Source organism: Lepus europaeus, chromosome 5 (assembly GCF_033115175.1).
Source record: "Lepus europaeus isolate LE1 chromosome 5, mLepTim1.pri, whole genome shotgun sequence".
Classification (NCBI taxonomy): Eukaryota; Metazoa; Chordata; class Mammalia; order Lagomorpha; family Leporidae; genus Lepus; species Lepus europaeus.
Window position 1 is genome coordinate 79,133,423 of NC_084831.1, and position 23,778 is coordinate 79,157,200.

Genomic DNA, 23,778 nt, shown 5'->3' on the forward strand with positions numbered 1-23,778 from the left:
ACAACCCTTGGAAACTGTGCCTGCCCAGACACAGGCACCCCAGCTACTTCTTCACATCAAAAAACGGTGTTCTGATCATAGCAGCTGGGAAAAAACACACCCTGGAAGAGAACTTGTCTACTGCTTTATTTCTGTCTCTTCTCTCCTAAGCCTTTTAGCCCCTTAAAACTCTCGATGGCAAGTCTAGGACTCTGATGCCTCTGGAGGTGACATTCACAGGGAGCGGGCTCTCAATGGGATGGATACCTCTGTGCCTCCCAGATGGTTCTGATGGTCTTCGGGGAAGGAAACATCTCCAGTGGGACTGCTGCTCCCTCGTTCATCAAAGCTGGCCTCTGACCTTCACACACCACTGCTCCTTCTCAACATGGGATGTGCTGAGAAGGTTGGGGATTTTCTCCACCAAACGTAGAGTATCCTCGCAGAGTATTTCGGGGTAGAAACCGCCCAAGTCAAACTATACGAGACCATGATGGACAGCTCTAGCCTTCACTGGCTGATTTCATTTTCAATTTTTCTAATTATTTTGTATGTGTATTGATAGGTTTAGAACAAATTATAGCCACAGTACCTTGAGTGTTTGCTAAGTACCAAACGCATTATATGTATTAACCTGTGCCATTCTCATAACAAGCCTAAGAAATAGGGACCATACTGTTTCTGGAGGCTCCGAGAGGCTGGACAGCTCATGACAGCCTATTTAACTAGTAACCATAGAGTCAGAATTTGGACTCCATTCTGTTTAACTTCCAAACCAGTTCTCTTTATTATTATTATTATTTTTTTTATTTTTAAAATTTTTCGACAGGCAGAGTGGACAGTGAGAGGGAGAGAGACAGAGAGAAAGGTCTTCCTTTTTCCGTTGGTTCACCCCCCAATGGCCGCTGCGGCTGGCGCACCGCGCTGATCCGAAGCCAGGAGCCAGGTGCTTATTCTGGTCTCCCTTGCAGGTGCAGGGCCCAAGCACTTGGGCCATCCTCCACTGCACTCCCTGGCCACAGCAGAGAGCTGGACAGGAAAAGGAGCAACCGGGACAGAATCGGGCGCCCCGGCCAGGACTAGAACCTGGGGTGCCAGTGCCGCAGGCGGAGGATTAGCCTATTGAGCTGCAGTGCCGGCACCAAACCAGTTCTTTAACCAGTATACTGGATTGGCTTGCAGGCCAAAATAGGTCCATTTCTGCAGCAGGGAGAAGTCAAGGCAGGGAGGCTGGGGTGGGTGGTATCACTGTGCTCCTAAATCTGTATATATGAAATACTGGAAATTTGTTTGCTTATATTACCTAAAAAATTATTAAAAATAATTAGATCTTCACTTGATCTTAGCCAAAAGGCCGAGAAGCAATGGTGAGTTGATCTAAAATCGTTAGTGTAATTCATGTTCTGTTTCTGATATTGACCAGTAGTGGTATTGACTGGACAGTCAGGACACTATATTCAAGAAGTTGAATAATCTCCTAACCATCTCTTAATTGTTCATTGATTCACGTTAAATACACTAATATTTTCAGTCTACATCAATCTCTTCTGTATCAGGTTACATTTATTTATTGTTTTATTTATGTACTACATTTTTGTGTATCCCAAAATTGTTTTTTAAGTTTCTAGGAAAGCCCTCATGCTCTATCACTCATGGAATTAACAAATTGGTTGGCAGAATCAAGATCCAAAGAAATTCAATGCACTGGAAAGATGGAATGGAAATGAGTAAGAACAAATTAGGTTATTGTGAACTGAGGCTCAGTTAATCAGCCAATTGACTACAGAAAGAAATTTTTTAGAAAAGATGAATGCTGCTACTCTGTTCAACTAATGGGATGTAGTGATCTCAGGCTGCCTTAATGGAGACTGAAGGTTCAGGACAAAGGGTCAGATGGCTACAGTGCAAATATATTAAGTCCTGTTCTCGACACAACACTTCAATAGGTACAAAGACATTTGAGTACTTAACAAAAAAAGAATGATGAGAAATAAAGTGACTAAAAGCCATTATCCATGTAAAGAGACTTGGTGTCTGTGTCTGTGTGTGTCTTGGGGGAGAAGTGAAGGTGGGCAGAGTGTTTTAAACCATTTGTAGGTGGGAAGTGGATTCAGTGGAAAAGAACTAGAATCGAATGGAAAGAAATGAAGGGACTGTTTTTGAGTGAGTATAAGCCAGAACTGCCTAAACGTAGTGCACTGCCTCAAATGGTGTAAGCTTCCCGTCTTTAGAGGTATTCAAGTAGAGGTCAGATGACCACTTGTGTGGCATACATTGGGGAAAATTCTGATTTTGAAGATAGATAAGAGCGGCAAGGCGACTTCATGATTCTAGGATCTCTTCCAGTTAGAGTTCACATTCAAGACTCTTACCTTTCTTTCACTACGTGGGCAACCCCTTAAGAATGCATTTATCTTTCTAAGTTTCAATTTCCTCTTAAAAAAAGCTTTAAGCATTTTAATTCATTTTTTACTTACTTGAAGGGCAGAGAGATGGAGAGAGATAGATACAGACAGAGAGAAATATCCCATCCCTTGGTTCACTCCCAAAATGCCCACAGCAGCCAGTGCTGGGTCAGGACAAAGCTTGGAGGGAGCTGAGGACACAGTCCGAGTCTTGCACATGGATAGAAGGGGTTAATTACTGAAGCCATCATCCTGCTCTCTCACATAGTGCACATTAGCAGGAAACTGGAATCAGAAGTGGAGTCAGGACTCAAACCCTCACACCCTGATATGGAATGCAGGTGTCCCAAGTGGCATCCTAGCTTTTGAGCCAAATGTCCATCCCTAAAAATCATTTTGATGTGAAAACATTAGTTATATTTTTCTAAGAATCATGATACTTACTAAAATAGCAAATATTCATAAGCATCTACAAGTTACCTTGCTTATGCATGCGGGTACACTGGGAGGCCTTGCACTATTAGATTTTTGATTGCTTTGGTTCTAAGATGATGAGATTCTGCTGTTACACAGATTTCAGGCATATATGTTGCAAAGAAAGAAAACATGGCAAGACCAATCAGAGAAGGGACTCATTTGAATAGGCACACTGGGATGTCTTGCACTAGTAGATCTCTGATTGTTTTGGTTCTAAGATGAGATTCTGCTGTTACACAGATTTCAGGCATATAGTTGCAAGGAAAGAAAACATGACAAGACTACTCAGAGAAGGGGCTCATTTGAATTTCCTCATTCATTCTGTATCATTTGGAGAACTTCATTATTATTGTCACAAATAAGGGAAAGATACTCCGGCAGGACTGCAAAATATTACTGGGGTCCAACTCTCAGTTCTACTTCTAGGTTGATTCTCATGCTAATTCCTCTTGTGGCACCAACAATGGTTATTGCAGTTCTAAAGCTCATATGTTCATATAAATAAGCCCAGTGAGGAAGAGAATGTTGAGTTCTAGCATTCCTAGTAAAAATCTAGAAGCTCATTTCTATGTGGATTTAATACTATGTAAGAGAGTAGAATGGAGAGTCAGGTATCAATGCCAATGAAATAGTACAGTTGAGAACGGGGAGAAGTTTCCAACAGAAATTTAGAATACCCCAGAAATGAGTAAGCCATGTGGGACAGTTCAGCCTTTGGCTGCCTAACATCAACCTATGCTTCCACAAATGCAAGAGTCACATTCTCTTCCCAAAGGGAGATGATATGAAATTGCATCCAGTTATGATGGTAGGTAGACCCAAGTCCAACATGTTATGTCAGTGGGTAAATCATGCTAAATGACTCTTCATGGTTCAGTGATCTGTGGGTAAATAATTTTAGCCACACCCTATACATAATGAGTGAGAGAAAACAGAACTGCAATACAAATTCCTAATTGCAAAGCAGAGAATGTAGAATGACCACTGGCCAATGGTCCTCATATTTATTATAATCCTTTTGGACATAAATGGCAAAGACTTGCCATTTAAAAAAAAGATTTATTTATTTGAGAGGCAGAGTTACAGACAGAAGAGAGAGAGAGAGAGAGAGAGAGAGAGAGAGAGAGAGAGAGAGAGAAGTCTTTCATCCTCTGGTTCACGCCCCAAATGGCCACAATGGTGGAGCTAGACTGATTCAAAACCAGGAACCAGGAGCTTCTTCCAGATCTCCCACATGGGTGCAGGGGCCCAAGGACTTGGGCCATCTTCCACTATTTTCCCAGGCCACTAGCAGGGAGCCGGATAGGAAGTGGAGCAACCAGGACTTGAACTGGTGCCCACATGGGATGCTGGCACCACAGGCAGATGCTGAACCAACTATGTCATAGCACTGGCCCCAGGACTTATTATTTTGCAGTAAACCATGGAAATCTGGGGCTTCCATGGTTTCCATTCCCCAAGAGGATCTCCCTTGTCCATTATCTCTGTTGGAGGAACTTTCCACAGAACTGCAGAGCTGTAGTAACCTGGCACTTGTTGGTTTATTTAGGAGTGTACATATGATAGGGGATGGGACTCTGAGGAATAGGAATTGGGCACTCATGGAGTGCTGATGTCAGAGCTGGGGATTTAGTGGGATAGAAATTCTTACCACTTTAGTTGTTTCTCTTTGTATGAAGAATAGCTGCTCTTCCGCTGTTCAGGTCATTGCTTTGTATTGGCCTCCATCAGAGGTCAGTGTGGAGGTAGAAGCCATTATTTTACTTTCCATCTGTATGTTTCTCTTTGTGATGGTTAATTATTTTTTAAAATAGTTGAGAAGCAGACACACACATACACACACACAGGGCGAGGGGGTAGAGTGCTTCCTTTCGCTGGTTCACTATCTAAAGCTGCGCTGGGTTTGGAGCCAGGAGCCAGGAACACAAACCAGGTCTCCCACATGGGTGGCAGGGATCCAATTACTTGAGCCATGTTATAGCTGATTACATGTGTCAACTTGACTGGGTTACAGGATGCCCAGATGTGTGATCAAGCATTATTGTGGTTGTTTCTGTGGGAGTGTTTTGTTTGTTTGTTTGTTTGTTTTTTAATGAGATTAGCTTTTACATTGGGTCTCATCCAATCAGCTGGAGGCCTGCACAGAAAAAGCGGTAACCATCCTGAGTAGGAGGGGACTCTTCCTTCCTGAGTTTTGAACTGGGTCATTCCTTTGGACTTGAACTGAAATTGACTCTTCTGGGTCTCCAGTTTGCTGACAGACCCTGCCGATCTCAGGACTTGCCAGACTCCATAATTACATGAGCTAATTTCTGAAAATAAAGCTATTTCTCTGCATGTGTTCTGTTCATTCTGTTTCTTTGAAGAATCCTAATACAGTGGTCAATTTTATGAGTTAGCACTAAAACTTAAACATTTAGGGGCTGGATCTGCAGGCTAAGCCTGCAGTGCCAGCATCCCATATGGGTGCTGGTTCAGTCCCAGCTGTTCCTCTTCAAATCCAGCTCTCTGCTTATGGCCTGGGAAAGCAGTAGAAGATGGCCCAAGGACTCTCTGCACCCACGTGGGAGACCTGGAAGAAGCTCCTGGCTCCTCGCTTCAGGTCGGCGCAGCTCTGGCCATTGTGGTCATTTGGGGAGTGAACCAGCAGATGGAAGACCTTTCTCTCTGTCCATAATTCTACCTCTCAAATAAATAAATAAATAAATAAATAAAATCTTTTTTAAAAAATCATTTAATTGATTCACAGTTTTTAAAATTTAGAATAGATGATGGTAAAATAATGGCTTCTGCCTCCACACTGACCTCTGATTGGGGCTGATACAAAGCAATGACCTGAACAGTGGAACAACTACTCTTCATGTGATGGAAGGCTGCACACCAACTGCATCTATGCAAGGGGCTTACAGAACAGGCCTGGAATCATACTTACTCCAGGTGCTCATTTTACTTCTCCTTTCACTTAAACTAACTTGACCATAGGAAGGGATCTGTCTTTTCCACTCAAAGGTCCAGTTTATTGTACTCAGTTGTCTTGGATTGCAGGTCACAGGTAGAAAATGTTTCCTGTAGCAAAACTCTTATTTCTTCTTGGTTTTAAAGGCATTAGTTTCAAAGCAAATCAGTTTCTTTTTTGTAAGATTTACAAAGGCTTCAACCTGTAACCAAGATGTTGTGACCATCTAAAATTTTTGCCCAAGTCTCTTAATGCTTCAGCCTATGGGTTTAAAGTCTTCTTATACATTAAACAATAGAATAATCAAACTATCACACTGTTACAAGGTAAAACTGCAAATGGCCAGCTGTGGTGAAGAATGTTACTTGTGCCCCACTATCTATTTATTCCCCCTGCTTAGTAAAAAGAACCACAGTTTTTAGTTAGGCACACTGCCATGCAGAATTAAGATTTCCATTCCATTCTTTCGCAAGTGACAAAGGGCCAGATCCTGCAAATGGGATATAAACAGAAGTGCTGTGTCCAACTTCCAGAAAGTGTTCTTAAAGGGACAGTTAAGGTTACATTTATTTTTAAAAGATTTATTTATTTGAAAGGGAGGGAGGGTAGGAGAGATTGATCTTCCATCCATTAGTTCACTCTCCAACTGGTTACAACAGCCAGGGCTGGACCAGTCCAAAACAAGGAGCCAGGAACTCCATCTAGGTCTCCCACATGGCTGGCAGGGGCCCAAGTATTTGGGCCATCTTCTACTACCTTCTTAGGCACATTAGTAAGGAGCTGGATCGTATCTTTACCCAATGGTTTCATCTAGTTCTCCTTACTATCTTGATTCTGCCAGTTCTATAACCCAGAAGCTATCACACATTACACTTCATTTCCTGGGATCATACTGTGACGTAGTTGACAAAAAAATCCAACTTACCCAAACTTGAAAAAGAAACAAAAATATATTGGGTAATATAGTTGAACATTCCACAGGGATAGCTGGCTTAATCTAGACCCAGCCAACTTCCTCTGAGTCGTCATCAGTCTTAGGCTGGCCCTTCTCACAGTGTGAAACAGGCTAACCTACTTCTGGCTATACCACTTTATCAGAGAGTCTATGCCCTATTCTCATACACACTGTTGTAGTTCCCTCTGATTGTACCAGCTTAGGTCACTTGCAGTTTTAAAGCAAACATTTGTTCCCAAGAGTGGGATACTCTCATCAGTTTAGGCTAAGGCGGGGCTCAATCCCACCCAATGTACATGACTAACACAGGAGGGGGCTGTGTGATTTCCTGAAGGAATTCAAGGCATTATCAGAAACAAGGGGGATATGTGCATGTTGGGCCGGAACAATTGATGCTTACCACATTCTTCAATATAATTTGGCCTAAGCATCATAGATTCACTGCTACTTTTTTGGAAAAATACTAAATAGAGCTGCAGGAGATAACAGAATATTCAAAGTACTTTTGAGTAGGTTGTAATAGGATTTTGAATAAAGTACTTTCAGAGGAGTTAAGAATTGCTTTAGCCGGCGCCGTGGCTCAACAGGCTAATCCTCCGCCTTGCAGCACCAGCACACCGGGTTCTAGTCCCGGTCGGGGCACCAGATTCTGTCCCGGTTGCCCCTCTTCCAGGCCAGCTCTCTGCTGTGGCCCGGGAGTGCAGTGGAGGATGGCCCAAGTCCTTGGGCCCTGCACCCCATGGGAGATCAGGATGAGCACCTGGCTCCTGCCATCGGATCAGCGCAGTGCGCCGGTCGCGGCAGCCATTGGAGGGTGAACCAATGGCAAAGGAAGACCTTTCTCTCTGTCTCTCTCTCACTATCCACTCTGCCTGTCAAAAAAAAAAAAAAAAGAAGAAGAAGAAGAATTGTTTTAGAGGCAAGCATTGTGGCATAGCAGGTAAAGCCTGCAGCAGTTCAAGTACTGGCTGCTCCACTTCCAATCAGGCTCCCTGCTAATGGCCTGGGAAAGCAGCAGAAGCTTGGGGCCCTGAACCCACATAGGAAACCCAGAAGAAGCTCCTGGCTCCTGGTTTCAGCTTGGCCCAGCCCTGGCCATTGCGGCCATTTGGAAAGTGAACCAGCAGATGGAAGATATCTCTCTCTAATTTTCAAATCAATCAATCAATCTTATTTTTTAAAAAAGAATTGCTCCTCTGTCATTCTAAGGGGTATACAAGTTGGTCAAGGTAAAGAATTTAATTGCTTTAAAAAAAATCAAACCAAATCTCCCAACTACTCTCCTTGCCACCCAGGAATGCAAGAACAGAACATCTGAATCATTTTCTCTTTGACTGTCCACATAGGTCAGCCACAAACAGTAGCTTCCTTCTTACAGGGTCAATTACCTGAAAGTCTGGATGCCCACTCTGCTTGGCTTTTCTCACCACCTCAAGTTTTCCATTTCCCATGCTTAGAAGTTTTGTTTGTGAGGGTCCAAATGTGGCAGAAACTATTCACAGGCTTCCAAGTTGTACTAGCTGCAGAGGCCAAGGATGTTGGCTGAACAACTGACCAACTTTTCCAAGGAGAGATCTGAGGCAGAGAATTTGAAAAAACACCTTCCAATCTGTCAGGAACATGGAAAAAGTTGCTGTCTCTTTCATGTTGGCAAAGGCCCTAAAAGCACAGCATCACAGCGTCTGGTTAACCAGCCACCAATACTTCAAAACAGAGAGTGGACTCCACAGTTTTTCTTTAGGAACACAGAGCAGCACATTCAAGAGTAGGACCACAGGGCTCTAGGAAAAATAAGAAGTTATTGGGCCCTGGGGACCTGTCTTTGCACCACAGATTTATACCATATGGACTTAAACTAGAATCAACTGTTCACTGAGCCAAAAGAAATCATGATATGAAGAGGTGGCGTGTGACAATCTCTTCTCACAGTAAAAATAACCTAGCAGAAACCTGGGAGAGGTGAAGTTTCCAGAAATGAAAAGCAAAACCATTAGGTGATAGTCCCTTCTTTACCTATCTGAGAGAGACAGGAAACTTCTCTTTTGAAAAATCGAACAGCTCAGTTTACTTCTTGCATAGTTCAGACCAAAAATACTTGCGTCCATTCCACGAAGTTAAGACCACATGTTCAAGGCCTTTCATTTGTCTGCTCTGGTGTTTTCATGGATTTTCTCTAATCATTCCAGTTCCATTGCTGAAGCCATGCCCAAGATTTCCAACAGGTCTTGAAATGAAATTACACTCCTCTCATGTGGTCTTCCTGGCTCCCCTCAAGCTTGATCCTCCAACTCTGTCTTGTCCAGAGGCATTGCCCAAGAGCTATAGTTGGATTCATCAGCATACTAGGCACATGATCCTCCTGCAGCTCAGCATAATGTCAATATGACAGTCATTTGCATTTGTCTTTGCATCCTTACATCCTATCCATGGGGTCCCGTTAAGCAGGGAGTTCTGGGTAGCCACATCACACAGCCCTGCCTGGTCCTGTGCTCAGTTCAGCTCTGGGCAGTGTATAATTCACAGTGGACCGTGAAACAGACCTGACACTGATATGAACAGCTACGTATTGAAGCCCAGAATGACTAAAGTATTGTGCACAAACCAGCAAAAGTATATGAGTAATACAGACAAAAGACTCAGGACAGGGGTTAAACACACTTGGAGAAACAACCTGTTGCACATCATTGAAGAAAAAGCCTCCAAGCAAAGCTGTTTCAAAAATTATAAAGAAAACTAACCTTTTTCTAATGGTCATGACCTTTTAAGCCCAGTTTGGTTTGAATCATGGCTCACCTATTACACATGACCTTGAATATATTCCCCAATCTGGTTGAAGTTCAGATTTTTCTTCTCCCTTCTCCTTCTCCACTACCTCCTCCTTCTTCAAGATTTATTTACTTATTTGAAAGGCAGAGTTACAGAGAGAGATTTTCCGTCCACTGGTTCACTCTTGAAATGTCTACAAAGTGTGGCACTGTGCTGGGCCACACAGCCGGGAGCAGGGAACTCCATCCATCTTTCCCACATGGGTGGCAGGGAACCAACACTTGGGCCAACTTCCACTGCTTCCCCAGGTGCATTAGCAAGGAGCTGGGTCAGTAGGTGGAGCAGCTGAGACTCCAACAGGCATTCATATGGGATGCTGGCATCTCAGGCAGTAGCTTAACGTGCTGTACCATAATGCAGGCTTCCTGAACCTGTTTCTTTGCTCATGCAAAATGGGGAAGATGGCATTGTATTCAACTGTTCCAAGATTTCACAATTTAATATTTCTGGAGTCTTAAAATTGCCACTGGCTATCTGCATTCATGGACTGGTTAAATCTGGTGGCATGAATGGACAACTGTAACTCCTCAAAATTTTAGTTCACAAACCATTTTCCTGATTGTTGATCGACACTCTTCTATAACACCTTTTATCAAAAGCATTGCGACTTGTAGAATGTGTGTCGGTGCCTTTGAAGAAAATCCCACAGGCAGTGGTGGAATACTTCATTAGGAATTACAGCACAAGATGATGTCAGCAAGATGGTGGAATAGAAAGTCCCATGCTCTAGTTCCCTGCACAGAAATACTCCTTTGTGAGAATCCTAGAGCCTAAAGATAAAGATCAGGCACACCTTTGGAGCACAAAAAAAGTAAATAAAAAGGGCATAAGAAAGGTAAAAGTGATTGTACCTGGACACACTTCACCTTCCCCAGGCTGCTACATTCCCAGGGATCCACGGGTTTTACAGTTCCTCCAGTGAACAAAAGAGAGCCCATGGAAGACATTCAGGTTCTCCAGCATTTTGAGGGGCATCTTCCATGAGGTGAGATAGAAGTGGGCCTTGCCCATTTAGGGAGTCTTGCTGTGGCCCCAACTGAACATGCTGTTCACCTTTGTAATCCTGCCTCAAACAGGCAATTGTGAAGCCCAGCCAGGAGCCCTACTTGACCTCAGGGCATAGACAAAGGCCCCACCAGACAAGCCTTGCCTTGTCCAGGGATGCTGAGTTGGAATATCTAGAATTCAAGGCTGGGCTCACTGTTGTAAGTTCTTCCTTCGCATCATTCTAAAGGTTGGAAGAGGTGATCATTTCCTCAAACACACATCTACCGGTACATATTACCTTTGAAAGGATACAAAGGTCATGAACAATCAGGGAAACACGTCACCCAGTAGAGGAAACTAATAAAGCTCTAATAACCAACTCTGAAGAATTGGAGATATATGAGAAGTACAGTTCAGATTCCTGAAGATCTGAAGTCTCCAAACGCACTGAACCTGAATGAGGTCTATTCTGAGACACATTATAATTAAATTGTCAAAAATCAAAGACAAAGCATTGTCAGAGCTGCAGAGAAGTTACTCATCACACACAGGGGAGCTTCCGTGAGATGATTAACAGATTTCCTAGCAGAAAACTTGCAGGTTAGTGGAGAATGGGATGACATATTTAAAATCTTTAAAGACAAAACATTGCTTACTGTAAATACCTGGCAAAACTGTCCTTCAGAAATAAAGATAGGCCGGCGCCGCGGCTCACTAGGCTAATCCTCCGCCTTGCGGTGCCGGCACACCGGGCTCTAGTCCCGGTCGGGGCGCCGGTTCTGTCCCGGCTGCCCCTCTTCCAGGCCAGCTCTCTGCTGTGGCCAGGGAGTGCAGTGGAGGATGGCCCAAGTGCTTGGGCCCTGCACCCGCATGGGAGACCAGGATAGGCACCTGGCTCCTGCCATCGGATCAGCGCGGTGCGCCGGCCGCAGCGCGCCTACCGCGGCGGCCATTGGAGGGTGAACCAACGGCAAAAGGAAGACCTTTCTCTCTGTCTCTCTCTCTCTCACTGTCCACTCTGCCTGTCAAAAAAAAAAAAAAAAAAAAAAGAAATAAAGAAGATAATACTTTTTTCCAAACTGAAGCTATGGGGGTTTGTTACCAATAGACATGCCTTATTAGAACTGTTAATAACAGTTCTTCAAGCTGAAATGAAAGGATAATACTTGACAACTTAAAAACAAGTAAATATATAAAATCAACTTTTAAGGGTAAACATAACAGTTAAACTTCTCTAATATTGTAATGGTGACATAAAATACTTTTATCTCTGGCATAAAAGATGGAAGATAAACACTGAAAAATAACTATAATTAGTTTTTAATACACTGTTAATGTAAAATATGTTATAACATCAGTAACCTAAAATTATGGGGAGAAAGGAAGGAATAGTATAGATTTTTTTGCATACAATTTAATTTGTATCAGCTCAAATCATTTGCTATTTTTTATAGTTTTACTTTTTTTAATTTTTAAATATTTATTTATTTGAAAGGCAGAGTTACAGAGAGGTAGAGGCAGAGAGAGAGAGGACTTCCATCTGCTGGTTCACTCCCCAGGTGGCCACAACGGCCAGAGCTATGCCGATCTGAAGCCATGAGCCAGGAGCTTCTTCTGGGTCTCGTACGTGGGTGCAGGGGCCCAAGGACTTGGGCCATCTCCCACTGCTTTCCCAGGCCATAGCAGAGAGATGTATTGGAAGTGAAACAGACAGGACTTGAACTCGTGCCCATATGGAATGCCGGCACTGCAGGCAGTGGCTATACCTGCTATGCCACAGCATCAGCCCCTATAATTATGCTTTGTCCTAGCCTCATGGTAGCCTCAGAAAGAAAACCTGTTGTAGATACAAAAATGATTAAAGAAGAAATCAAAGCACCATCACAAACTCATCAAGTTACAAAGGAAGAACAGCAAGAGAGGAAAAAAGGGACAAAGGAACTACAAACACAAAAAATTAAACTGGCAATAATTACTATGATAAACAGATTAGATTCTCTAATAAAAAGACACAGAATAGCTGAAAGATAAGGAAACAGGATCCATATACTGCTTACAAAGTACTCTAGCTTTAAAGACACATGTATGTTGAAAATGAAGGGAAGTGGGGCTAGTGCTGCAGGATAGGGGATTAAGCCTTTAGCGCCAGCATCCCACATGGGCGCCAGTTCAATCCTTGCCTGCTCTACTTCTGATCCAGCTCCCTGCTAATGCACCTGGGAAAACAGAGAAGGTTGGCCCAAGTACTTGGGCTCTGAACCCATGTGGGAGACCCAGAAGAAGCTCCTGGCTTCAATTTGGCCTAGCTCCAGCTGTTGTGGCCATTTGGGGAGTAAACTAGTGGATGGAAGATCTCTGTCTGTCTCTCACTCTCTCTCTGTAACCCTGCCTTTCAAATATAAAATAAATAAATCTTAAAAAAAAGAAAATGAAAAGAAAAACACATTTTATGCAAATAGTAAGCAAAAGGGTACAAAGGGCAGCTACTTTTGGCAGACAAAATATACTTTTAATCAAAACTGTCACAAGAGACAAAGAAAGTGATTAAATAATGTTAAAGAGGCCAATTCATCAAGAAAATACACCAGCTGTAATGTAAATACCTATACACATCAGAGCATATACTATATAAAGCAAATATTAACAGATATGAAAATAGAAATAAATGGTATTTCAATAACAGTAGGGTACTTTAGTAGCCTACTCGCAACAATCAATAGGTAATATGACAGAAAATCAATAAGGAAATAGTGAACTTGAACAACATTATTGTTATCAAGTGGACCTAACAGACAGATACAGAGCATTCCAACCAACAGCAGAATATACATTCTTCTCAAGCACATATGGAATAGTCTCCAGGACAGATCATATGTTAAGCCACAAAAGAAATGACAAATTCAAGAAGACTGAAATCATATCAAGTGTCTTTTCCAACCACAATGGTATGAAACTAGAAATGAGCACTGGAAAATTCACAAATATGTGAAAATTAAACATACTCAAGAAATAAACAAAAGGTCAGAGAAGAAACCAAAAGCAAAACACATACCAAAAAAAAAAAAAAAAAAAAAAAAAGAAAAAAAAGAAATGGAAACACAGCATACCAAGACACACGATGCAGCAAAAGTAGTTCTAAGAGGAAAGTTTATAGTGATAAACACCTACATTAACAGAAAGAAAATACTGCAAACAATCTAAATTTTATTCTGCAAAGAACTAGAAAAAGAATAAAATAGCCCAAAGTTAGCAAATAGTAGGAAACAATGAGCAGATATAATTAAAATAAGGCATATAAAAACAATAAAAATGACCAATTGGTTCATTTTTAAATATACACTTTTAGCTACACTAATGAAGAAAAATAGTTTTACATAAATAAAACAAAAGAGAGGATATTACAACTAATACCACAGAAACATAAAGGAACATAAGACAACATGGTGAACAATATGCCAACAATTTGGAAAATCTGGAAGAAATGGATACATTTCTAGAAACATCTATCAAGACTGAAGAAACAGAAATCACGAAGACATAGAAAATATGAATAGACCAACACAAGAAAATTTAATCAATAATTAAAAACATCCCAACAAACAAACGCTCAGGACCACATGCTTCACTGGTGAATCCTATCAAACATGTTTAAAAAAAGGTTAATTTTTCTCAAGCCCTTTGAAAAAACTGAAGAGGTAGCACATTTCCAAACTTACTTTATAAGGCCAGTATTACACTGATACCAAAGTTGAATAAGGGCATAACAAGAAAGGCAAATTAAAGGCCAACATTCTTGAGGTGGGTGTTTGACCTACTGATACAGATGTCTGTGTTCCACAATAGACCATCTGTGTTTGATTTCTGACTGTGGCTCTGATTCCTACCTCCTGCCACTGCAGACACTGGGAGGCAATAGGTAATGGGAGGTGTGTGGGTACTGTAATCCACATGGGTGACTTGGATTAAGTTCCTGGCTCCTGGTTCTGTCAGTAGGCCCAGACTTAGATATAGCAGGCATTTGGTGAGTCAACCAGTGAATGTGAGCTGTTGATTTGTCTCTGGAATAAACACTTTTTAAAAATCTCTAAAATAATAGTATAACAAAGTGGCAATATTTTAAAAAGATAAAAATTTTTAAAAGGCCAACATTCATGATGATACAAAAATTCTCAACAAAATACTAGCAAACTGAATTCAATAGTACATTAACAGGAACATACACCACAACCAAGTGAGATCTATCCCTGGGATGCAAAGATGGCACAACATACAGAAATCAATAAAAGTGATATATCATATTAACAGAATGAAAGATAAACATCATATGATTATCTCAATGGATATAGAAAATCAAATATACAAAATTCAACATCTTTCTATGATGTAAACTCAACAAATTGATTGTAAAAGAAATGTATTTTACCATAACAAAGGCCATACATGTCCACAGGTAATATACTCATTGGTGAAAATCTGAAATCTTTGTCTCAAAGATCAGGAACAAGACCAGAGTTCCTATTCTCACCACTTCTATTCAACATGCTACTGGAAGTCCTAGCCAGAGCAATCAGGCAAGCAAAAGAAAAGGCATCCAAATCAGAAAGGAAGAAATAAAATAGTCTTCTTGCAAATGACATGATTTAATACACAAAAAATCCAAAAAGATTCCACCAAAAACTCTTAGCACAAATAAATTCTGTAAAGTTTCAAGATATAAAATAAACATACCAAAATCTGTTGCACTGCATTAACAATGAACTATCGGGAAAAGAAACAAACAATTCCATTATGATATCATCAAATGTAATAAAATACTTAAGAATAAATTTAACCAAGGAAGTGAGAGATTTATATACTGGAATCTGTAAGATTGTGATAAGAGAAAACAAAGAGATAAATAAATGGAAAGATATAAATTTTAAGAATAGTTAAAAAATATCCATATCACACAAAGCAATCTATAAATTCAATGTAACCCCTATCAAAATTCCAATGGATTTTTCATGTAAATAGAAAAAAAAAGTTCTAAAATTCACATGGGACCATAAAAAAACCCAAATAGCCAAAGTAATCTTGAGAAAGAATGAAGCTGGAACACCACACCTCTTGATTTCAAACTACAGCACAAAGCCATAATAATCAAAATAGAAGGTACTCACATACAGACACATAGACCAACGAATAGAAAAGAGAGCAGACGTAAATCCACACATACATGGTTGATTGCCTTTGGCAAGGCTGTCAGCATGACACAATGGTGGAAGAATGATCTCCTTAGTAAATGGTGTTGGGAAAACTGGATGTCCACATGTAGGAGAATGAAACCGAATCTTTTTCTTACGAGTGAAAAGAAATCTTTGCTTAGTATATACTAAGTTGATCTTCTGTATATAAAGATAATTGAAAATGAAACTCGATGAAGAGTGGGATGGGAGAGGGAGTGGGAGATGGGAGAGGTGCAGGAGGGAGGGAGATTGGAGGGGGAAAGCCACAACAATGCAAAAGTTGCACTTTGTAAATTCACATTTATTACATAAAAAAAAATGTAAAAAAAAAAAAAAAAAAAAAGAAGGGACTGAGTAAGAAGGCTATAAAATTAGGTTGAGACCATGCCATGGAGGGGTACCAAATGTGAGGATAAGGCAGTTTGATATTTTATTTGGCAAAAAATAAAATTGGAAATACTGGAGTGGTGTAGTTCTTATACAGCCCAAAGGATGAATTTGGTTCTAAAGCTCAAAATGAGTACAGTCCATCATATTTCATCTTAGAAAGTATCTACACTACAGTTCATTTTAAAAAGCACACAGAGATATATACTTAATATTGCTTTCAGTGACCAAAGTTGAAAGGAAATACTTTGTTGTGAAGTACAGATTCTGAAAGGTTTAAACCCAATTTGTATTCAAGTAGTCTCATTTCTGAACTATTCTCCCCCCACCCTTACACATTTCATTAAAAAAAATCAGTATTTCAGGGCCAGCACTGTGGCATAATGGGTTAAGCTTCCATCTGCAGCAAGGGCATTCCATGTGGTTGTTGGTTTGCTCCACTTACCATCCAGCTCCCTGCTGATGTGCCTGGGAAAGCAGTGAGAGATGGACTAGGTCCTTGGGCCCCTGCACCCTTGTGAGACACCCAGAAGCTGCTAGCTCCTGGCTTTGGTCTGGCCCAGTCCTGGCCATTGCAGTCACTTGGGGAGTGAACCAGTGGATGGAAGATTTCTCTCTCTGTCTTTTAAATAAATAATCTTTTTTTTTTTTTAAATCAGTATTTCTCAAATGTTGATGAAACTGGAAAAAAATTCCAAATCTGTGATGGAAAGAGACTTATGTGTGTATCTGATCAAACCAGCAGCAACATATAAAATACAAATGGACAGCATTTAAAACAAACCAAAAACCTATAATGGTATCAAAGCAACAATGTTATCAGGCAGGAATTAAAAATCTCTAGTTAAAACCAATGAGGACTTGCAGGCTATTTTTTTTTTTTTTTATTCCTGCTGTTAGTTAAAGTCAGGAAACTCTACTCAAACTCAGGGTGAAGTGAATATTTGATTCTTCATTGTCTCATAACCACCTTTGTCTGCTCCTTTTCTTTAATAATCCCCCTCCCTTCTTTTTTTTAAAAAAATATTTATTTATTTATTTCAAAGTCAGGGTTACACACACACACACACACACAGAGGTCTTTCATCCAATGGTTCACTCCCCAGATGGCTGCAATGGCTGGAGCTGCGCCGATCTGAAGCCACGAGCAAGGAATTTCTTCCAGGTCTCCCACGCCGGTTAGGAGCCCAAGGACCTGGGCCATCTTCTACTCCTTTCCCAGGCCATAGCAGAGAGCTGGATTGGAAGTGGAGCAGCCAGGTCTTGAATTGGCACCTATATGGGATGCCAGTGCTTCAGGCCTGGGTGTTAACCCGCTGTGCCACAGTGCTGGCCCCAATAATTTTCACTTTCTGATCAGCTTGGGGATAGATTGCGATCCGGTATGGGAAAAATCAAAGTGCTTCTTCAGAATTTTGTATCATTTGCTGCCATGCTTTGGTTATATAAGCTGAAAGCCTCCATTTCTATCATCATCCTCAGCTCTTTACCCCTCACTGCAAAGACAAAGTCTGTCTTGAAGAGAAAACTAATTCAGGAGAAAAAACAAAAATCAGAACCAACTTGGAGGGATAGCAAGGTGACTTCTTTGCATGTTTGGCTATAGCCATGCTTGCACTTCCCTGTTTAAGAGCTAATAAATTGTCCTTCATGCAATGAAGTTGAGTTTCTGTCATTTCCAACTGAAGGATGGGTTAATAATTAAAAGTGCTTGAGGTAGGTGTTTAGTGTAGTGCTTAAGACACTGGGACACCACATCCCCTATATGGGTGCTTGTGTTTGAGTTCTACCTCTGCTTTCAACCCAGCTTCCTGCTAACACACACCCTGAGAGGCAGCAGGTGATGGCTCCAGTACTCGGGTCTGTACCACCCACACTGGACACCCAGATTGTATCCTGGCCTCCTGGGTTTGGCCTGGCTCAGTCCTGGCTATTGTGGGCATTTGGGAAGTGAGCCAGTGGACAGGTGAGTTCTCTCTTTCAAATAAAATGAAAATAAATAAAAAAATCAAAATTATCTAACATATAGCTTAAAATAAAATAGTGTATGATTAAATAAAAGTAGACTAGCAATTTATATAAAATTTAGTAGTAGTAATTCAGGTACAGCACACTGTGTAATGAATTGAGCAATATGAAATCAGATACAACACACAGTACATGTCAACCTAATTATACAAAATGTATAAAGGAAACTGTTGGCTATGTATAGCTTAACATTTTATTATGCATTGTGAAACCTGAATTTCATTACTTGCTAGAGAAACAAAATGGCTCAATTACGCTTTGGAATCTTTAATATCTATTATAGTAACTCTTTAATTCATATTTATAATGGGAACAGGTGCAAGTTTTGTTTACTGTAATTTGTGACTATCAACCCCATAGGTAATAATTAGCAACTATGAAAGGCATATCTACTCTTTGAAATCACTGTTTAAAAATAAAGAAGGCCAGGTGGAGCTTTTCTCCTTTTAAAATGTGATTCATGAGTAAAATGTGATATTCTGAACTTAACCTAGGTCAAGGAGTTTTTTACTTATCAGAATTTGTAAAGAATCAAAAATGGAGAGGGCCTCTGAATACTACACATTTCTAGAACTTTCAGTGAATTATTCCAATTTCATCCTTTCAAGTCTCTGACATGCTTTTTTCACTAAAACACGTTTATTGTAAATCCTGTGGGAATAAATGTGAATATTAATCAGATGAGGTGGTAGCTATATTTAGATGCACTTTGCTAGTTAAATTATTTCCTTAAAAAAATAGCCTGTAATTGAAAAGTCTAATGGAATTCTAGAAAATAGAGCTGGCAGAGATGCATTAGATCACACCGATTTTTTAATCTTTCTTTTTCCTCTCCTGGGCAGAGGAAAGTACAGGACAAATCCTTTGGTTTTAGTCCAGCTTTCAATTTAAATTCTAGAAGGGATAGCACTCAATGCTTTTCTTGGAAATGAGACTACATCATAACAGATTTCACTGTCAGGAAATTCCTCTCCACCCTGACATTCAGATCACATGTTTGTTTTGTGTACTTTATTCCACTTTTCCCCAAAAACAACTCCATGGCATGTTTGATTCAATTCATCCTATTTCTTGCCTGTTTTCATCAAGACACATTTAACATTTTTTTAAGGATTTATTTATTTATTTGAAAGTCAGAGTTACACACAGAGAGGCAGAGAGTCAGAGAGAGAGAGAGAGAGAGAGATGAGAGAAATGGAGAGAGGGAGAGAGGGAGGGAGAAAGAGAGACAGAGAGCTACAGATTGTCTTCCATCTGCTGGTTCATTCCCCAATCGGCTGCAACGGCCGGAGCTGTGCTGATCTGAAGCCAGGAACCAGGAGCTTCTTCCGGGTCTCCCATGTGGGTGCAGGGGCCCAGGGTCTTGGGCCATCTTCTACTGCTTTCCCAAGGCATAGCAGAGAGCTGGATTCGAAGTGGGGCAGCTGGGACTCAAACTGGTGCCCACAGGGGATGCCCGTGCCGCAAGTGGTGGCTTTACCAGCTACGCCACAGCGCCAGCCGCAAGACACATTTAACTTTTAGATTAAACCTGGATCCCTTGAAATCCCACTTAGTTTTGATATTTAGTATCAAAGGGTATGCTACTTCACATAAATTCTTTACTATACTAGAAGATTCAAGGATTTGCTTTAAGGATGTAAATAAATCTCTCAAAGTACAAAGCTTTCCTTTCTATGAATCACATTTCCACTAGTAATTTTATAACACAGATCTTTTTGGCATAATTGTCTTAGAATTCTCTTTTTCAATTTCTAACCCAAGTTACATATTTTTTGTGTTCCACAAGTTTCTCTTACTCTCATTTCATTATCTTTTCATATTTCTATTATTTCTAAGTCTCTTTAATGCCTCTGGGGCTTCTTTTTGGTCTAAAATTTATTCCACTTGTAAACTAAAAATGAATTTGATGTCCAATTTTATTATTGTTTAACCACTAAGAACACAGATGTAATACAGATGTAATAATTCTTTATTCTTTTACAGTAATATTGCAGCTTCATAACTGTATAAATTTCAATAAAATTAGGAAACCCTAATTTTAATATGTGAATTTCCATTAGATATAAATTAACATACAAATATGCATACATATTTATACATTTTAATAATTTATTAAAGAATTCCAAACATTTATTTTCTTTAGTTACTGCTAAACACATCAAAACACAGCATCAAACTGGTCACCACAACACTCATGTGGTAATAATGTGAATGGTTTGGGAATGGGACAAGAAGAATGGAATTTATAAGTCAATGAGTCTTTGACAATAAGTTTGTGAACAAGTACCGTCAAATCTGTTGGCACTCGAGAGTCAAACAATGTGGAGTTGCTGAAATTCTGAACTGAATGTAAGAAAATGTGGTTAATAGTATTTATTTACACAAGGCATTGTGGCATTGTATTGGGAGTTTCCTAAGTATAAAAGCTGTCTTAAAAAGAGTTAAGTTACATACAAAACCCAAATATAGAATGCTGGTGGAGGACCAGTTCTCCTTGATAAAATGGTGTGTTTCACAGTCTTTCTATTTAGTGAGGTCCCACTAAGCAGAATGCCAATTGTGCAGTTAACACAGATTACTCTTGGTACTACAAACAGTATTGCACTGAACTAACAGAAAAAGTTTTCAGCCTATAGAATTAAGCCACAGCTTAATATGCACTATGTTTTTCAGGTGCAAAAATGGATTCTAATATGAATGGGGGGCTTACAAGCCAATTAATTAAAAAGGTTATGAAATGTATTTTTAAAAATTTAGATTGTTTAATTATTTTTCAGACAAAAAATTACAACAACAATACCACAATCACCCAACAGCCCATCAATGCATTGTCCTCTCCAACTGTCTGGGAATTTTCAACTTCTTCCAGAGGAGTGCTCAATTTTTCTTGCCAAAGTTCTTGGTAGCTTCACTTTTCGCTGGAAAAAAAAAAAGTAAACATATAGTCAAATGTTTATACTGTTTCTGTTTAGCCTGTTCTGTTTTTTCCTTTTTTCTTCTCCCTTCTGATGCATAGCAACAGCATAGCTCACGGGGACAGACAAACTGTGTCATGTCCCAGGCAGCTGGGATATACAATCCTGGCCACAATAAATAGAGAAATGTGAAAGTAGCAATTATATTTTGTGAGGTAACATCCTTCCTGACTGTGTGGAAGACTTGAGAATGGTCACTTCACGTGTGGTTATCATTCCACAATCATGCTCCTAAACAGATCACTCGTATCACACAGGCTGGCCACATGTGGTTGGAATCAACTTTTCCAAGATTTTCTTTCAAATCTCTTTTTTTTTTTTTTTTCACAAATAGGACATTTTATTTGTCACTATTAAAGTCTAAATTTTAAACAGATTCTTGAACAGGTGGTTCATAGCCATCAGCTCGTTCGACTTTCGCACCCGTCTCATCCCCAGTGGCTTTTCCAGAACTACTAACTTCTCCGTGAAGCTCCATGAGTTTTCCCAATTCAAACTTGGGCTTCTTCAGCATCTTCACTTTTCTAATGAAGACATCATGGAGAGGATAAATAGATTGGCAAGCCTTCTCTATGTCTTTTCCAATGCTGTCTGGGATCAATTTATTGACTACTTCTTTCAAGTCATTTGTTTGCACCTCCCGTGTCATGATTTCCATCATCTTCTTCCGGATCTGGCGGACTTGCTGGTGCTGAGCATAGGAAGTCTTCCGTATCTGATTGTTGCGTTTTTTGGTAAAACCAACACAGAACAGACGAAGCAAATAGCCATCGGTAGTCTTGACATCAACATGAGCTTCAATCATGGTCTGCCATTTTTTGACCATGGAGCACATTTTGTCACAGGTAAGATCCATGCCGTGGAAGTTAGGCAGTTTTTGCCCTGAACATCCTCCGTAATCAGTTTGAATTTTCTAAATGCAACTTCATCGTTCTGCAGGTCAGCAAGACTCACTTCAAAAACACGACCCTTGAGACCATCAGACGCAATTTTGGTTCCTTGGGTCCTCGTGACCAGTGTTTTCCCAATATTTCGTATGTTGAACATAGCAGGTGCTTTCACATCATACCAATCTTTCTTAGAAAATGGGTCCACCACTTTCTTCTTGGCTCCCTTTTTGCCGCCTTTCGTAAGGCGCTTGTTCTTGCCGACCGCCATGGTCGTGCTCAGAGAGCCAAAAGGCTTCTTTCAAATCTTAAAATTGAAGGTCAGTACATGCTGAGTGAAGGTGGGCTGACAGAAGCCTAGCTAATCACTACCTCCTTTTCATAGGCAAGAAGACTTCAGAGTCAATGGAGCACCTCTGATACTCCTGTCTTGCCTAGAGTGAGTGGGACTAACTAGTAGATTGATGCACCATACACAGGTCATTGAGAACACAAGACTGGACCTTTTCTCCCTGTATTTTTCCCCACAGCATAGAGTAGGTTTGCCAAAGCAACATAATCAGAGTATTTGCTCTATTTATTTCACTGTATTGTGAAGCTAAAAGGAATTAATGAATAAAAAGACTGTGAAATTATTAAGGTTAAAAGATTTTTTTTTTTTGCTTGAGGCTTATAATAATTTATCTCCATTGCATAGATGAAAAAAATAAAGCACACACAGAGTGAATGGTCCAAAGGCCAACAGCTTATGAATGTTCATGTTGGGACCATAATCTTGGACCTTTGCCTCATATTCCAAATTGATGGCACCTAGATTTCACATTGTACCAGGAACCAAAGTTGTGTTTAGAATCCTTTCTATGAGTAACACACCCAAATAAGTTCCATCTAAGAAATGGTGTCTACCCTTGAGGACGTTTATAAGCTCAGCAGTCTGTTGAGTGCCTCCATGATATGTAAGTGACTGGTTTCTCCTTTGCTTCTTCCATAATATTTTCCAATGGAAGTTGTATGCCATTTCCATTGTAACACCTATTATACTATAAAATTTATGTTTGTGTTCATGTGCTTGAGACCCCCCCCCCCCCATCCACACACACACTTAAAGGGGAAGAAGAGGGGTAAGGAGGAATGAGGAGAGAACGAAGGAGAGTGGAAGGAAGGATTTATGGGACCAATAAGAAACTGACAGATGAGTAGCTACCATGCCACATATTTTCACTAATGACATGAATCAATCTGGGGTTGAATTCTTTCTCAAAAGGCAGAGGTATTTTTAAAACTTGTGTTACATAGGAACATCTGGGAAATATATTTTGCTGTTATATTTTAAAATCAATATCTTTATAGCAGTGAGGGGACTATTTTTCCCTTTCTTTGCCCCCAAATGTATCCAGTAATCTTCTCTGAAAAGGAATTTACTCTTTCCTCCTTAGGCTGAAATGAAATGGTTTTAATCTGCAAGTCTGCACCAGTGTTGTGGCATAGTGGGTAAAGCCTCCACCTGAGATTCTGGCGTCCCATTGGGCACCGGTTTCTGTCCAGCTGCTCCACTTCTGATACAGCTCCTTGCTAACGGCCTGGGAAAAGCAGAAGATGGTCCATGTGTTTGGGACCCTGCAACATGTGGGAGACCTGGAAGAAGTCCCCTGGCTCCTAGTTTTGGCCTGGCCCAGCTTGGGCCATTG

The 23,778-nt window shown here is 40.4% G+C and overlaps 1 protein-coding gene and 2 pseudogenes across 2 annotated transcripts in view; all 3 read right to left on the reverse strand.

The window, feature by feature from the left end:
• The window catches only part of ZNHIT6 (zinc finger HIT-type containing 6), a 109,475-nt gene that overhangs the window by 19,169 nt on the left and 66,528 nt on the right, over positions 1–23,778 (reverse strand). Inside the window, exon 10 of one of the 2 annotated variants that reach the window (XM_062191647.1) lies at positions 20,215–21,146. The exons of the other annotated variant lie outside the window; for it this stretch is intronic. Coding sequence (XP_062047631.1) covers positions 21,106–21,146 — 41 coding nt within the window. The 3' untranslated portion in view covers positions 20,215–21,105. Of the gene's footprint in view, positions 1–20,214; positions 21,147–23,778 lie in introns of those variants that run through there. 2 annotated transcript variants of the gene reach the window in all.
• Positions 1,167–1,345, reverse strand: LOC133761230 (U2 spliceosomal RNA; annotated as a pseudogene).
• LOC133759911 (small ribosomal subunit protein eS1-like) lies at positions 21,513–22,396 on the reverse strand (annotated as a pseudogene).